Source organism: Silene latifolia, chromosome 7 (genome assembly GCF_048544455.1).
Source record: "Silene latifolia isolate original U9 population chromosome 7, ASM4854445v1, whole genome shotgun sequence".
Lineage (NCBI taxonomy): Eukaryota > Viridiplantae > Streptophyta > Magnoliopsida > Caryophyllales > Caryophyllaceae > Silene > Silene latifolia.
In genome coordinates, this window is record NC_133532.1 from 24,992,948 (window position 1) to 25,010,056 (window position 17,109).

Sequence of the window (17,109 nt, forward strand, 5' to 3'; positions counted from 1 at the left end):
CATTTTCTACCTTTATTGCTCTTGCTTAATTTCTCTTTTTCTTAATCTTTTAGTAGTTTAGAAATCAAAATCAAAACTCCCCATTTTGTGACTCAAATAGACGGACCTTAGACAGATATCTTGCCTCCCTGTGGAGATCGGCCCTGCTTATCACTAGCTACTTTGTTAGTTTTATTTAGGTTTATTTTTGGTACACGAACGACAGTATCAAATTTTGGCGCCGTTGCCGGGGAGACAATAGCCCTATCTGTTTTTTTGTTTCGTTTATTTCTATCCGTCTTAGGGAATTTTTATTCCTTGAGACAGTTCTCACTTATTTCTTTCAGTGTTGTGTATGCCCAGGTCAAACAGGTCGGAATTAGTCCCAGTTGATCCCGAGCCAGAGAGATCTCTTCGGCATAGACTTCGTCTGCAAAGAAAGATTCGAAAGGAAGACTTGAGTACTTTTGAACCCGAGATAACAACATTTTCTTTTCGCAGAAAACCCGTCTTTTAAAGAAGACAATCTCATTTCTGCTATCAGACCAGCAAAGATGCCTAACATAGCGTTACTCAGAGCCCACGGCTGCCTCGATTCCCAAAGGTTTCCAGCTCGCGACGGATGACGGTAACAGTTTTGATATTCGTCTGTCTTATATAAATCTGGTAGAACGGAACCTGTATCGAGGTGTAGTGGGTGAAGATCCGCGAAAGCATATGGAAGTCTTTACTGACTACTGCTCTACTATTCCCGCTACTAAGGGAGTGACACAAGACAAGATAAAAGAAGTGCTATTTCCTTTTTCACTGACTGACGCAACCCGTGAGTGGCTGACTGATCTTGACCGTGCTGCCGCTGGTATCACTGACTGGGAGATTATGAAACTACACTTGGCCTAGTGGTAGAATACTTGAGCACTTACCTTTTGTCCGTGAGTTCGAAACCCAACGGAGACATTTTGTAAACTTTGTTTGTTTGTATCCTTGTCCACTATCTTATTTTTACGTGGCCTATAGGCTTTTATACGTTTTATACAAAGCTGTCTACCCCAATACCCCATACTTGTCTATTTACCAAATAAAAAATTATTTTGGAGTGTATATTTATACTTTGTCGAGACCTTTTTACCTAAAATATACTTATATGACTTGACTCAAATATCACGAAAAAGTGATACATACTTACATAGAATACAATCTCGAGACAATATATCTTTAATGGTTCATCGGTGAAATATTTCGAAATAGTTTTATGTTCCCTCCGTCCCGATCAATTGTTTACCTATTCTATTTTGAGGTGTCTTAGTCAATTGTCCTTCTTTCTTTTTTAGAAATGTCTTTGATGAGCAATTTGATCTTTCACACTAAACTTGGTGCACTTGTCATCTAATAGCTGACTCTCTTCTCTTTATGGCAAAACCAAAGGTAAACAATTGACATGGACGGACCGGATATAAACTTATTTATTGACACAAATACTAAAGTAATTCGTAGTATAACGTCTCTAAAATCTCATAATTCATAATTTAAAATTATTCTTGATTCAAATATCACGGAAAATACGCTAAAATGTAGCAGTTTAGGGTAAAACGCGTGTGATTACCAACTCCAAATCTTCTATCATTTTAGAAAGAAAAAACTATCAATGAATTTTCTAGCCCACCGAACATTTGGATCCCGAATCCACCCCTGGACCCGAGGTATCAAGGCTGATACGTACTAGGTAAAATCTTACATTTATGTGGCTCTTTACTTCGATGCTTCGACTCAATGTAAGATTTTAGAATCAAATTAAGATAATTGGAGTCACCACCAAATACGAGTATCTCGACGGATACGTGTATTTACAAAAATTAACTCTCTTTTAATACCGTTAGATAGTCCTTTATCGAGAGATTCCAAAAAAATAAAAGCCCAAACTTAACATTATAAAATATGAAACTTTTGATTTTATTTTAATAACCTCATATCTTATACTCCCTCCTATTCTCTATTTTCTTCCCTATTTCCTAAAACGGATTATTCAGGTTTTCTTCCCCTTTCCTTTTTTGGAAACTTTTAATCTTATTTTATTCATTCCTCTCTCCTATCACCAAACCCCACCCAACTCACAATTCCTTATTTAATTCATAATTATTCATTTCTCTCTCCTATCACCAAACCCCACCCAACTCACAATTCCTTATTTTATTCATTCCTCTCTCCTATCACCAAACCCCACCCAATTCACAATTCATATTTTATTCTCTTCCTTAAATATTGTGCCCCATCCAAAGGGGAAGAAAAAGAAGAATAGGAGGGAGTATCTTATTATATAGAATATAATGAACAGGGCCGTAAGCGAATTTTAGTTTTTTAAGCGAATTTCAAAAAAAAAAATATGAGATAAATTTACAAAAAAAAATATGAGATAAATTTACAAAATCAAATAACTTTTCCATAAAATATCAATACAAACTACAAGTATTTAAGGATTTTAGTTTTTTAAGCGAATTTCAGTACTGTTGTCGCGACGCTACGTGAATTAAAAACCGATAAAAGAAAGTCCTCTAATCTTTGACTCTTTGTAATTCCTCCAATAGCTACAGAACAATAATGAGAATTCTTAAAGCAAATAATTGAACCATAAGACAATAATATGAAAGAAAAATAAGACATTATCACTCATAAGAGAACAATTAATTAAAATTAAGAAGAAATATTACCTAATTCGATTGTAAATGTCGGATTTTTATAGACAATTGAAACCGACTAATATTGCAAAGTTTGATTCCAATCACTCTAACTGTGAATTTGAAATAATTTGTGAGGAATTGATTTGGAATAATATTTAAGGATTATAAAAGTAATGATAAATTAGGGAAAATTAAAAAGGCAATTTCAATTTTTTTGGCAAGAGAATTAATTACTCCCTATTTGAGGAAGGAACTAGTTTTGTGGCCCGTGAAATTCACGGGATGTTTTGTTTCTACCGTAATGTTTTGAGTGATTTAATATCATAACATACTACGATCAACTCAACTTACGATTTTCATGTTTTAAGTTAAAACTTCTTAGGGTTGTATAAAGTCCGTTAATCTTTTGTACAACAGTTTAATTGTTACACAAAACTATAATATTGTCAATGAGAACCCTCGCTAATTATTAGATATTAAAATTGTATCAACAATTCAGGAAATAACGTAACACACACGATTAGAATTGTTATGACAAAACTAACATTTCACACCACCCGTAATATTGTTGCTAATAAAATAATAAATTGCGAAACTAAGAATTCCAAAGGAGAAACTCGTACAACAATTACATCATTAAGGCATAATACTTTATATATTAAAACAATATTATACAAAATTGTATGTCATCTCTCCAAAAATTTTCACCTTTAGCCATATACTTCAAAATATGAAGTACTTCGGGTACTTGCCACCCATCGCAAACCCCACGTAATTGATATGTTCTTTAGATTGTCATACTTAAATATCATTGTCTCCTAAAATTTCAATTACATAACCTTTGAAAAATGCTATAACCATTACAAATACAATGTATTAATAATAAAAATTACAATTAAAAGAGACAAAAGACAAAAATTAAGGTTAAAGCTCATTCACCTAATGTTAGCGTAGAATTTAGAGATGGGTGAGGGATTACGAGCTTCTCGTCGAATATGGTGGCTAAAAAGAAAAATTATTGGATCAATATAAAGATTTATGACTTGTGGATACATAATACCATTTAAAAGAAGTGATTGAAAATCCATACACATAATATAGTTGATGGTTGTGTAGAGTGTTAGATGATGTATATATATATATATATAAAGATGGATTGTTGGGATTAGAAACCCAAAACATGGGAGTGATTACCAAATAACTTCTTCAATTATATACATTTAGTGTAATTTTTTTTTTTTTTTTTGGTACATACATTTAGTGTAATTTATGAACATGTACTTATCACTCCAAGTTAATGTCATCAAGAGTTAACACATAAATTGGTAGATGAATGGTTTCATTTTTAAAGGGAATAATTTAAATATACTTAGAAATAGTTGAGTTAATTTTAATTTGTTATGTCACATTTAATTTGTCACGTCACTTTTAATTTGCCATGTCACATTAATTTGTTATGTCACAAGTTGAATGTGTCATAGTGGTAATAGTGAGGGTACACAAGCCAAGAGGTCATGGGTTCGATCCTCACTAGATGACAATTTAACACACTTTATAAATTTAGATACCCTTTTAAATAGATTTTAAAGATATTTTAGGTGGCGTTTGTTTAACTTTACCCTTTTAATTATAATTAATAATAATATAATATTTTATGGATTAATCGATTAAAAATCTGTCATGTGGATTGAAATGCCATGTGAAATAAAATTAAATGGTTTATGTAGTCTTTTAAGTAAATTGTATAGATAGATAATAGTAAGGGAGTAAAGTTGATATTTTAGTGTCGGTGGAATTGGAAGTGAAATTGGATGAGGCTGGGTGTAATGTGAATAATAAACTACTGTTTTTTTTTTTGTCATTTTTTTTGTTTTTCCATTTCTTTGCTACTCCTTTTTCTGCTCTTTTTTTTGTTGGCTTGGTAGTTAATAAATAAATTAAATAAATAATTAAAATGTATAGAATGTAAATTGATTACTAATCTTATGTGGAATTAAATTAATTGCTAGTGACATATGGAATAAAATTAATTGCTTTTGTCTAACCTTTTAATTATATAGTATAGATTGAAGAAGATCATAAAGAGAGGATTGGAAATTTGGATAGTCACAAGATACCGTGACTTTTGTTTGACTTTTTTTTTTTTTTTTTTTTTTTTTCAATTATATGGATTCTTTAAGAATTGGGTAAAAATTTTTGAGGCCAGTCTTGGAAATGCACATAGTGCGCTATGGGCTAGACGGGCCTGATAATGAATGCTTTCATATTTAAATATGCATATTATCAATTAAAAATATTAAATTATTAAAATGAAATAATTATATTGATTGTCGTGTATTAAATACTTTTGTAGGGCCTTCTATAATTGCGTGTTTCATGTTAGGTTATAAGACAATATTTCCTTATATTAAACAACAAAGTTGTAGTAGCACATTGGCAAATCCTCGAGTTTAGAGATTCCAGGTTCGACTCCTGGCTACAACATACTCCCTCCCAGTCACTATAATGTTCCGGAATTTGTTGAATAAATCGAAGGTAATATGCCATATACGGAGTATGTTACTTGATACTCTTTTAATAGTGTGTATTTTAAACAAGTGCCATGATAGAATACGCTTGAACCGTTTGTGATTCTTTACGAGTTGAGCTATTTCTAAGTTCCGGCGTTAAATGCTATGCTATTACATGTCAGATATGCATTTCTCGAACCATCCCAGTACCTATCCCGGACTCCTTGGAACGTAAAACTTTTTCTCGATCCTGTATTGGCAGTGTAAGCTTTTCTTGTAGGATGATCTTATACAATAGCGTTTTCATTGGACGATCTTTAGGGATTAGAGCTACAAGCAGGTTGTTGCACCTTTCATCCTCTAAAATCTAGCTAGATGATTTCTGCAGATTTCCGCAAGTAGTTGGAAATATCATGCATGGTAATAAAATATCAATAATGCCCTAAAAATGGATGTTGTTTTGTTCAACACGTCAAACTGTTTCCATTATTTCTTTCTATTTTCTATTGATATTAGCATAAGTGGACCTCTTGTTCGGCAAAGGCGCTGGTAATGAATAATGATCGAAACCCATATAATATCAGCGACAATCGAAACCACAACGACAACGACAACGACAACGACAACGAAAAAACGATTAAAATCCATCATCAGTAAGATTAATGGATTGGAGGGAATATTAATTAACCAAATACGAAGTATTAATTTGAAGAATTAAAACAAACTCATAAAATTAAATATAATCTGTTCAACAAAAACTTAGCAAAGTACGGGTTCAAATTTCAGCTATATACCTTAATGGCCCATGCATTATGGGTAGAGCGGGCAAGCCTGACCCGACCCGACCCGGTAGGACCCGAAAAATTGCGACCCGGCCCGATGACGACCCCTAACCCAACACGACCCAATTATCAATGACCCGAACCCGACCCAAACCCGACCCGATATTGACCCGATCCGATGCTGACCCGATTAAATTGATGACCCGACAATTATTAAGCATAATTTTGATCAAAATGAAAGTGATATTTTGTTAAACCAAATAATAGGTTAAAAAGTAAATTCAATGGTAAAAAATTATAGTAATGCGATTATGTTACCGGACCGGATAATGACCGATCTGATAACGACCCAAACTCGAACCCGACTCGACCCGAAAGGGTATGCTGACCCGATATGACCCGACCCGATGTGACTCGAGCCAAACCCGACCCAACTGACCCGATTGCCACCTCTAATTATGGGATTCAAATGCTTTCATCCATGTTTTAAAGTTACGTGTATTGGTTTTGATTGAGTGCGGGAGATTTTGGGCAGTTAAGCTTATAACCATGAATGAATGACAAAAAAAATGTGCGTTTATCTAATTTTTTGGGCAGGACCTAATTAAGATGACGTATTGAGGCTACGTACTATATTTTGTATGCATGTGTATCAATGAGCATATATATATATGTGTATATAAAACTTTCATGAGAAGGCAAATTAAGAGCAATTAGCAACGAATAAATAATAATAAAATAAATGGAGATTAATATGGTGTACGTGATTCATGCATTGGTCTGGCCACTTATAGCATTTCTCTTTTGGAGGTGGAATGAGATTTGGTATGGAACCTCGGTTAGGGCTAGGTGCAAGTTATTGAATGCTAAATTACCACCAGGTCACTTGGGGATCCCTATCTTTGGGGATTACTTCTCTTTTGCATGGTACTTTAATTTCCGCCTTCGTCCCGACCGTTATATCACGAACAAGATGCAGAAGTAAGTTGCTATATACTACTCTTGTAAAATATTACTCACATATATCTAATTAAAGTATAATTCCAGTAAATGAGAGAGTATACAATTTATGTTTGAAATTTACCCAATAATAGCATGCTCATCATCACTTTGACAAATACAGGTATGGGAAGAATGTAGGGGCATACACAACGTTTTTGTACGGATCTCCAGCCATAATAGCATGCGCACCATCACTTTGCAAAAGCATATTAACAGCAACAACGGGATTTAAACAAGGTTGGCCCTCAAGTGAAGTATTAGGAATTCATTCAGTAATAACTATTCATGGATCACGTCATCAACACATCAAGGGGCTCCTCACAAGTGAGTTCAACCACCGTGACACCCTTACTCGAGTTGCGAGACAATTACAGCCTTGTATCGTAGATGCTTTTCAATCATGGTTTCAAATGGGCCGAATGAATACCTTCTATCAAGTAAAAAGGGTAAGCTAAGTAATTAATGTCTCGTATAACACTCTCGCTCTCTTCATTCCTCTTGAACAATTCTTTATGTTTAATTTGTTTTAATCACAAGAATCAATTATATGACTTATGAGAAATGACTTGCTTAAAGAAATACTTCTAATTGGTACGTGTGAAATATTGAAAACTTATACATACTTAAAATGAAAAGGTAAAGAAATGTTTGAGACACCAAATAAGAAGAGGGTGAGGAGAATTGATCAGGACATAATTATTATGTGCACGCAAGATTCATCTTTTAAATTGTGTGTATATTTAGAGAGTTAGAGTTACGGTCTTAATCATATACGAATAAAATAGATGCTTTCTTAATGACGACACTACAACGAACGTGGTTCCTCTATCAAATTATACTCCGTATATAATTATAGAACATAATTTATAAGTTGACATGGCGGCGTTTTAATTTGCCCTTGTACATGAATGAAATTAAATAGGTAGCGCTGGAGTTTATGGGAAGGTACATGGGTGGTTTGGAATTAGGTTCCGAGATAGATGCTCTTGATAAGTTATTCTCAGCCGTGAATGAAGGAGTCAGAGCCCAGCCATGGAACTTTCCTGGAATGCCTTTTCGTCATGCCCTCCAGGTTTCTTTCCGCAAATATTATTAAAATATTGCGACATAAATAGGATTGATGGAGTAATTACTAGAAAAATATAAGAGTAGTAAATACTCCGACCAAACTGTTTATGATTTCTCCGCCTTTATTATTACACTAAAACTAACGGTCATTGCTTTGTTAAATATAGTGTCGAAAGAAGCTTACCGAGAAACTGACGTTGCAATTGATGAAGAAGAAAAAGGAGGGTAAGAATATTGGTGCAAAAAGTGATATGATGGATAGATTGATGCAAAGTAAGGATAAAGAAGGGAGACATTTAAGCGATGAGGAGGTGGTAGATAATATTTTGAGTAACATTGCCATAGCTTATATTGGTATTGCATATCCTGTTACTTGGGCCATGTATTATCTAGCCAAGAATCCCCATGTTCTTCAAAAACTCCGGGTAATTTATACATTTACTTAATAATTTCTTATTACTTGCATTGGTATAAAGTTTAAAATTGCTTATTATTTGCATTATAAACAACACAAATACTCGTATTAGCTTCTTTATAAGTATTGTGATAAAACACTTTCTAATTTACCTAAAAACCTATGGCATTCTGAACCTGTTTTTAATAATTTTCTTAAACTATGATGTGGATGATTATTGCATATAAGACTCTTAGAATTATTGTATTTCTATATTCATTAATTAGTTCAAAACCTAGACCATCGACATTTAATAATATATTCATATTGTGATATTGATGATATTAAATGTCAAAATATAGGAAGAGAATATGGAAATGGCTAGGGAGAAAAATGGTCTTTGAATTGACATACAAAGATTTCCTGGGGCTGAAATACACAAACAAGGTGCGTAATATACAAGCTATCCTTGCCATTGTTATTTTGTAATTGTTATATATCTATGGTTTTTTTTTTTTCTATTTTAGGTACCGGTAATTCTTAATATTTGGATCCAAATTGCAATGTTTTTGCCTTCAAACCATGATATTATAATCTCATTCAAATTACCAACGACAAAATATGAATGTGAGACTTATAATTAATTGAGGACATATTTTAACTTCTTAAATCAATTCTTCGTACTTTAGTATGAGAATTTGTAATGATCACATTCCCTACATTTTGGCCATAGGTTTCATTGACATTTTTTTTACTGATAAGGAATAAATCAAATGAAATATATTCATTAAAACATAAATTATACTTATCTAACTCATACACACTCCTATCATTTGTTTAATCATTTGTTTTCTTACGGGTGTTTTAATTAATTGTTGACCTTTCTGTTTTGATAATGTTTTGCATACATAAGTAAATTTATTATTCACTCACTTTTAGAATAACTTCTTATTCATCCACAATAGCAGAGTTCGACTCATTGTTCCTTTTTTATTTCCGTGGCAAAAACTAAAGTTCAAGAGATCAGATGTCCGAATAAAGGAGTAGTTTCTAGCTTACCTAAATTACCAACAAATATTTTATGTTAACTTAAGAGTTGCGGAGTAGGGATTTATATATATTTACTCTCACTTAATTAGATCTGAATAATTAGTTCCTTGATTGTAGGGAAATAAAACTTTATATAAAAAAAAATAATGTAACAATTTGCATGCAGGTTGTGGATGAAACTATTAGAATAGCTAGCCTTTCCGGCTTTATAATCAAGAAAGCTACTGAAGACATCAAATTTGAAGGTACGTCCATAATATTTAGCTAAAATATGGCAACGTGCCACACTTCAACCACATATAAAAAAATACAATAAGTAGATTATAGCTAAAGCTCAATACTCAAGCTAAGTTTATATGTCAAACCTAAAATATTAAATATATTTCATTTGTAATATGTGAGTTTTAATTTTCCATAACGTTACTTTTTACTAGATATAACACTTGATAAAGTTGCTATTTACAAATTATTGTTACCTTTTAAGTTTTGTTCATTTAGGGTCTTTTTCCATAAAATTTTATCAACTTGCTTTGTTAAGCAATATCATGAAGATCTATTGCGTTATGGATTTGGTCATATTCCTGAGAAATAACGTAGGACCATCTTGAAGTCAAAATTTAACTAAGTGAATGAACTTTACAAACAAATAAGTGATTCTGACTTCTAAGGGAGGGTTTTAAGAGTGAACTCATATTACTTGGGAGTTGACGCTCCCCTAACACCACGATATAAAAAGTTTAAGCCACGGTATTAATTATTTTTAATATTAATGTGTTTAGAAATAAATAATAAGGAGTAATTTAAAATAGTTATATATGAAAGAAAACTGAAGATAATGGAAAGAAAAGAAATGAAAAAAAAAAATCTAAACTCACTCAAAGTATATGCCCAATGTTCTCTGAATTTGCTTGTACAGGAATTTTTCGTTCCAAAACTGAAATGAAATTTTATTTCTATTAGAGGCAAACATACCAATTAAAAAAAACATATAAAAAAATTACTACTTATTAAGGTAGTCTTGACGTAGTGACACAATGAAGAAAGTCTTATGTTTAGGAGATGAAGTTCAATACATCATACTTAATTACGCCTTTGTTATTGCGATTTCATTTTGTACTCATTTTTTTTATTTTATATAAAAAGAAATTCTTTTTAAAAAAAGAAATAAAGTTAAATAATTGACGAGGATAGAGCAACTAATGCAAAAGATATTTTCAAAAAAATGGTAGTACTAAAGAAATGGCTAAAAAAAAATTGATCAATATGTGTAGGTTATTTGATACCAAAAGGGTGGAATGTACTAGTGTGGCTAAGGCAGCTTCACATCGATCCATCAAATTTTGAAGAACCTTTGACTTTCAATCCAGCCAGATGGGATGTACGTCACTCTTACTCATCAAATAGTTATATATATATATATATATATATATATATATATATATATATATATATATATATATATATATATATATATATATATATATATATATATAGAGGTGGGATCGGTGAGTCCACCTAAATATTTGAGTCCATAAGTCCATAAAACAATATCACGCACTATACAAAATAATATCACGAAATATTTTTTTTTCAAAATTATTTTTTTTTCAAAATAAAAAATTTTTTTCGATTTTTTTTTTCGAAATTTTTTTTTTCAATTTTTTTTTCGAATTTTTTTTTCGAAAATTTTTTTTAACAAATTTTTTTTTTCGTGTAAGCTGTGATATTGTTTAGTATAACGTGTGATATTGTTTAGCATAACTTGTGATATTGTATTACAAAACAATATCACGAATTTTTTTTTTTCAAAATTTTTTTTTCGATAATTTTTTTTAACAAATTTTTTTTCGTGAAATCTGTGGTATTGTTTAGTATAACGTGTGATATTGTTTAGCATAACGTGTGATATTGTATTACAAAACAATATCACGATATTTTTTTCAATTTTTTTTTTTTGAAAAAGTTTTTTTCCCAGCTGTGATAGTGTGATATTGTTTAGTATAACGTGTGATATTGTAAGCTGTGATATTTTTTAATATAACGTGTGATATTATATCATGGACTCACGGACTCAAAAAGATAGGGTGGATTCATGTGATCCTAATTCTATATATATATATATATATATATATATATATATATATATATATATTAGTTTTTTACAATTTTACTCTCATAATATGGTTTATAAGTCTATTATTTTCCATTACAAAAATGGTGATTCGATAATAAACACTTAGTGATAAACGACTGGACGTATTCTAATGAGACTATAATAATGTTAACGTTCATTTTTCCAATGTTTTTAATAAATTTGTTTAATGCTTTATTATACTCTCTTTGTTATAATTTTTGATCTATTTGTTCTATTATAGATATTTGTTTACATTTATTTTTAAAAAATGTTTTAATGACTACTATAATTTCTCCATCTTTCTTAATTTTGTGCCAAAGTAAAGATAGATAAAGAACGACCGGGACAAATAGAGTAAGTTATTGTTTTAAATACAAATTTTTAACTTTAATTTTATAATAAAAAAAAGGAATTTACGATATCTATATTCTTACTTTAATGTGATAGTATTTACCTGTAAACTATAACTTTTAAGGATTAAAATTAATTTTCTCCAAAATTTATAGTGGTTATATATATAAAAAAATAAAGAGTATTATTTAATTGTAAAAATACTATAAATTGTACTTGGCAGTCTCTTCCAAAACATGGAACATACCTCCCTTTCGGAGGAGGAGTAAGAGCTTGTCCCGGAAGTACGATGGCTCGTCTCATTACTATTCTTTTTCTCCATCACTTGGCTCTTGGATATAGGTAACATTTTCCGCTCATTTGATCATGACATAAAAAATAGATTTTAGTTTTGTTTTATCGATTTTATAAAGTTACGCTGGTTCTTAATTATATTTTGATAAATGTCATCTACATATGTTGCATACACTCTAATTTCAAGACAAACTTAAACAATAAAAATAAGAGATAATGGTACGTAAAAACTTATGATACAAGCCGGAAAAAAATTTGGAACCATCAATTCATTAATAAATCGCCAAACGGCACTTACAAGAGATAGGTATTAGAGAATATATTATCATATAGGAAAGATATTATTATGGGTATCCAAGAATATTCCTAATATTCTATAGAATATTATTATGATACCCATACTAATATCTTTCCTATATGATAATATATTTTCTAATAATAGGCATAATCGAAAACAACAAATCTAATAGAAGCCAAAGGACAAATTCCTCTCGTAAAACTAGGGATCTCAAAACATTATATGATAATTATAATGAAACTTAAAAATAATACATATAAACTCAATTAGGTTTAGTTTTAGTGTAAAAATATTAATATATAAATTAAAAACTTTCATAGACTAAAAGAAATACACATAAACTCAATTAGATTTGCAATGGTTGTACAATACTTTTGTACAACAGGTGGTGTAATCCTATTTACCATATTTTTGAGGTTCAACCTCAAATTCAAGGACTGATTTCATTCCTAAATTCAAATTATTTTATGTAACTCATTCTCCTAACTAAATAAAAGCACCAATATAATTAACAAAAGGACGTGACAATAACTCTACTATCATGCTAACTTATACAACACTTCAAACAATATATTCTCTAATAAATGCAAAATGGATAAAAGACTTACAATTATACTAAATTAAAGGAATGAAAATCGACTTGTTAGATTTTTTTTTAAATGCTTAGCAAAAAAAAAAATCAGACTGGTATGATGCTCATGAAAAGTTTATGATAATGATAAGTAGTGTTAAAACTAATGAGGAAAGTTTTGCCACCTTCTGATCCTATCCGATTTGAATAATCCAAACTAATATGGACAATATACACTAAAATAACTTATGTTAACAATGCAAAGAAGATGTGCTTTATTATCTTCAAGTTGATTAAGAGAAAATGCCTAATCCACGTCTCTTATAATCATGTCATGGAGAATAAAATCTCACACATATATACACCATTCCTAACAATAATTCAATTTTGTAACCCTTCAATTTTCAAATGAATGAACCGGTTGATAGAATATTTCTTGAGAAAATTTTAGGTAAATCAAATGCATCAAATAGTACATAATATAAAAGCCCAAATTCTACTATACAACTTGTTATATAAGAGTATTGTACAACCATAACAAATCTAACCGAGCTTATGTTTATTTTTTTCGAGCTTTTATAAATTTTAATTTATATTTAAAATTCTTGATGTCAAAATTAAAATCTAATTGAGCTTATATATACTATTCTTGAATTTCATTACAATTTTTTAAAAGCAATATTTTATAATGAAGCTCAGATTCTTTCAAAAAAACTCGTAATGTATAAGTCTAAGTTCAAATAATTCATTATAAAGCTTAGATTCTTTTATGTACAGCCAATACAACTTGTTGTATAGTCTACTTACTAAGATAAAAGAGTTTGTTAAATACTCATTCAAAACTTATCATGTATCGAAATTATTAAAAATATACTCGTATAAGATTACAAATATCTCCTTTGATAAGACTTCTCCAGTCATGCACCACTATCACGTTCACCATGTGACAATCCCACTATCAGACATGTTCATCCACCATCACGCAACAATACTAGGTACATGACATACACACCATTCCTAACATCATTTTTATCTTTATGCTTGACCATCATTTAAAAGGCGACATATCATGTCATCAAACGATACTATTAAAGGAACAATCAACAGTTAACACACATTAGCTCATAAAAGAAATGTTTCTTATCAAACAAAACTGAAAATGTATAATTAGTTAATACATTTTATATTGTTTAGATCATGATTATGTGAAGTAAATATTCTTATTAGTTACGTAGCTGTAACAGTAATATAGATATGTTCTTATTTTCTAACATTTTGCAAAAAAAAATTGTTACACCTAGAATAACTTTGAGATTTTTTTGTTTATAAATAAGGTTTTGATATATTATTGTCTAAATAAACAGGTGGGAATTAACTAATCCGGACATGCCAATAATATATCTTTCACATCCTGTACCAACCGACGGTGTTGAAGTTTCCTTTAGCAAGATCTAAAGCTGATAATAAGCACGAAGTATATCAATATCTTCTCTTTATTATATATTAATTTACTATTATGTATATATCCATATTTAATTTGTGTTGCATGCATGTATGTATACGTGCCTATGATGACATGCCATGAAGCTACTTCTTCACGATGTTCCTAAATTACCAACTGCACGCAGGGGATCTCCATTTCGCCGCATTAAGACTAAATTAGTTTGCTTTGGACAAAACAATGTATTGTTTTTTACCAAATATTGTACCCTTTCACTTATGTTTCTAGTAGGTAAATTTTAAAAATAAACTCATTTACACTATTGTAAAGATGATTTAAACATTATGAAAAATATTCTTATCTTTTGCATTATTTTAATTTCTCCCCTGTGAAATTTATGTAGAGATTTTTGAAAATTTCTATGATTAACTCCCAAGCTGTATTAATGAGATCCAATTAAGAAATATATTTTTTTATTTGTACCGTCGTTATACCAGTAACTATGTCAAATGTGGAATTCCCAAGCTTTAGTAATGGGTATCGTATCAAAGTTTTAAAGATTCTTACTGTAAGATACACACATTCAATATAAAACATTTCTATCATTCTCTCTATTAGGTTATTAAATATTGATTCGATCTCAACCATCACCTTAGGGTTTTGGTTGCGATGGTCATCTCAACATGTTATCAAAGACAGCGTGAAGTGGAATTTCAAGACATGGTATAAGGAGCTTGTGCACTAACCACTCTTCAAGCCCAAAGGACTTTTGAGTGAGGGAGTATATTAGGATATTAAATATTGATTAGACCTCAATCATCACTTTACGGTTTTAATTGAGATGATCTTCTCAACACTCTAAATATTACTAACAAAATATAGACATGTTTCTTCAATATACTACTACTAAATAATATGGCAAAGAATCGAAGTATAACCAAGGACTTCGCCTCAACAATATTGGAGAACGAAAGTTGTAGAATAACATAGCTAGCTTTTAGAACATGAAAGGTGCAACAAGCTGCTTTTTTGGTGTAATCCCCTATGAAATCTAGTGCAAAACAATGGCGAATTATTGTTGACATGAGATTAAATAAACACAATGATAAAGAAAATTCTAACATTATTAAATCGAGAATATGGAAATTCTCAAGAGTAAAATCAAATGGTTTAGTCTAAACAGTTGCCACTTTTATAAAAAGGGCGAAAATAAAATTTCTCAAAAGTGTTCAAACTAAATCCATAAAAGAAACTAGAAAAATAGAGCAAGATCTGCAAATTACTCGCTAGCTCACACTGATACCCCCAGTCAAAACAAATCAAATACCTGCCATGTTATTAACATCACACCCCCTAATCAGCGGGGAGTAACTCGACGTTCACTCTGCCATATCACATGATATAAATGTTACAGAAGCAATAGTATGTCAAAAATAGATTGAAATATCAAACTTATGTAACTAAAATAAGTTGCTAAACTCACGCTTAGAATAAACGTGCGGCATGCTTTAAAGCAAAATTCTTCAAATGACAGAATGGAAATAACATAGTTCAGGCCAGAAAGTAACTTTAGCTATACTCCTTGACATCGCAGCATCTTACACTAGTTTCGGGAACCCATTGTCATGCAGAGATGACCAACTCCAAATCCACTCACTAGACAACAAACTATAACAAGAATCGTCTTACTACGCAGTCCATAGTCCCAGTCTAAGTACATGTACATGACTTTACGACAATCTGTACCTCCCACTAGGGTACCCAATCATATAGCTGTATAAGAACCCGTATGCCTTAATTCATTATTCATTTGCCCTTCCTTTAATTATTCCAAACTTAAAAATATTCTTAAAGATAGTATATTATCCAAAGTATATTATTTCAAAGGTTTGTAAGTGAACTACACTTTTATATCTTCAAAACAGGAAGCTTAAACTTCACTTCCAAAAGTATAAAATAAATTCAAGGATTATAATTTGATTAATCACTGTATTAAAAATCTAAAACCAACAATTGAGTCAAAATACTTTAGTAAAGATATAATTATTTAGGCCTTAATGAGACGGAGTCTTAAAACAGTTTATAAAATAGAACAACAGTACTGTAAAACTCATAATTAAATATAGAAAAATCTAAATGATACAAGGCCAATTTTTATTGTTTCATGTAGCTCTTATCTTTAACTTTCATTTTATAACCAACTTCAGAAATGAAGGTTTCAGGACCTAAAATTTTACACACAGCTTAATACTCCATGTCTCTGGCACATACTAATTTTTTTTTTGAATTAATCATTTCAATTAGTATTTTAAATCCAATTAAAACAGTTCAGCATCACTATAATCACAAAAACCGTATCAACACTATAAAACCCGAAATAAATACTTTTTGACCAAAATAAAATTCACAAAAATTCACGACATTCCTAAAATATAATATGTAGGCCATAAATATAATTTTCATAATTATCCCCAGATTTCCTAATACATGCAACTATAACAAATACATCTTGCGATATCGAGTAATGTCGAAGTTACCTTATTCTGGATCTGAATCAATA

The 17,109-nt window shown here is 30.6% G+C and overlaps 1 protein-coding gene across 2 annotated transcripts; it reads left to right on the forward strand.

Moving 5' to 3' along the window:
* The first annotated feature begins 6,640 nt into the window (after positions 1–6,640).
* On the forward strand, positions 6,641–14,924 carry LOC141590986 (ent-kaurenoic acid oxidase 1-like). 2 transcript variants are annotated; one of them, XM_074411476.1, is made up of 9 exons: positions 6,641–6,927; positions 7,070–7,394; positions 7,871–8,020; positions 8,184–8,441; positions 8,773–8,857; positions 9,627–9,705; positions 10,732–10,838; positions 12,169–12,287; positions 14,473–14,924. In XM_074411476.1, exons 1-5 carry the CDS (start codon positions 6,689–6,691, stop codon positions 8,812–8,814), a joined length of 1,014 nt encoding a protein of 337 aa, XP_074267577.1. In that variant the 5' UTR covers positions 6,641–6,688; the 3' UTR covers positions 8,815–8,857; positions 9,627–9,705; positions 10,732–10,838; positions 12,169–12,287; positions 14,473–14,924. The 2 variants fall into 2 exon arrangements, with proteins under 2 accessions (XP_074267577.1, XP_074267578.1); XM_074411477.1 differs by lacking the exons at positions 6,641–6,927; positions 7,070–7,394 and having other exon boundaries at positions 7,892–8,020; positions 14,473–14,582; positions 14,696–14,924.
* The last annotated feature ends 2,185 nt before the right edge of the window (positions 14,925–17,109 follow it).

Excerpts from the sequence above, each read along its gene's own strand:
- LOC141590986 (XM_074411476.1), top strand. The coding sequence starts at position 6,689 with ATGGAGATTAATATGGTGTACGTGATTCATGCATTGGTCTGGCCACTT. Across the intron at positions 8,021-8,183 it reads CTTTTCGTCATGCCCTCCAG|TGTCGAAAGAAGCTTACCGA; the intron begins GTTTCTTTCCGC and ends TGTTAAATATAG. Across the intron at positions 8,442-8,772 it reads ATGTTCTTCAAAAACTCCGG|GAAGAGAATATGGAAATGGC; the intron begins GTAATTTATACA and ends GTCAAAATATAG.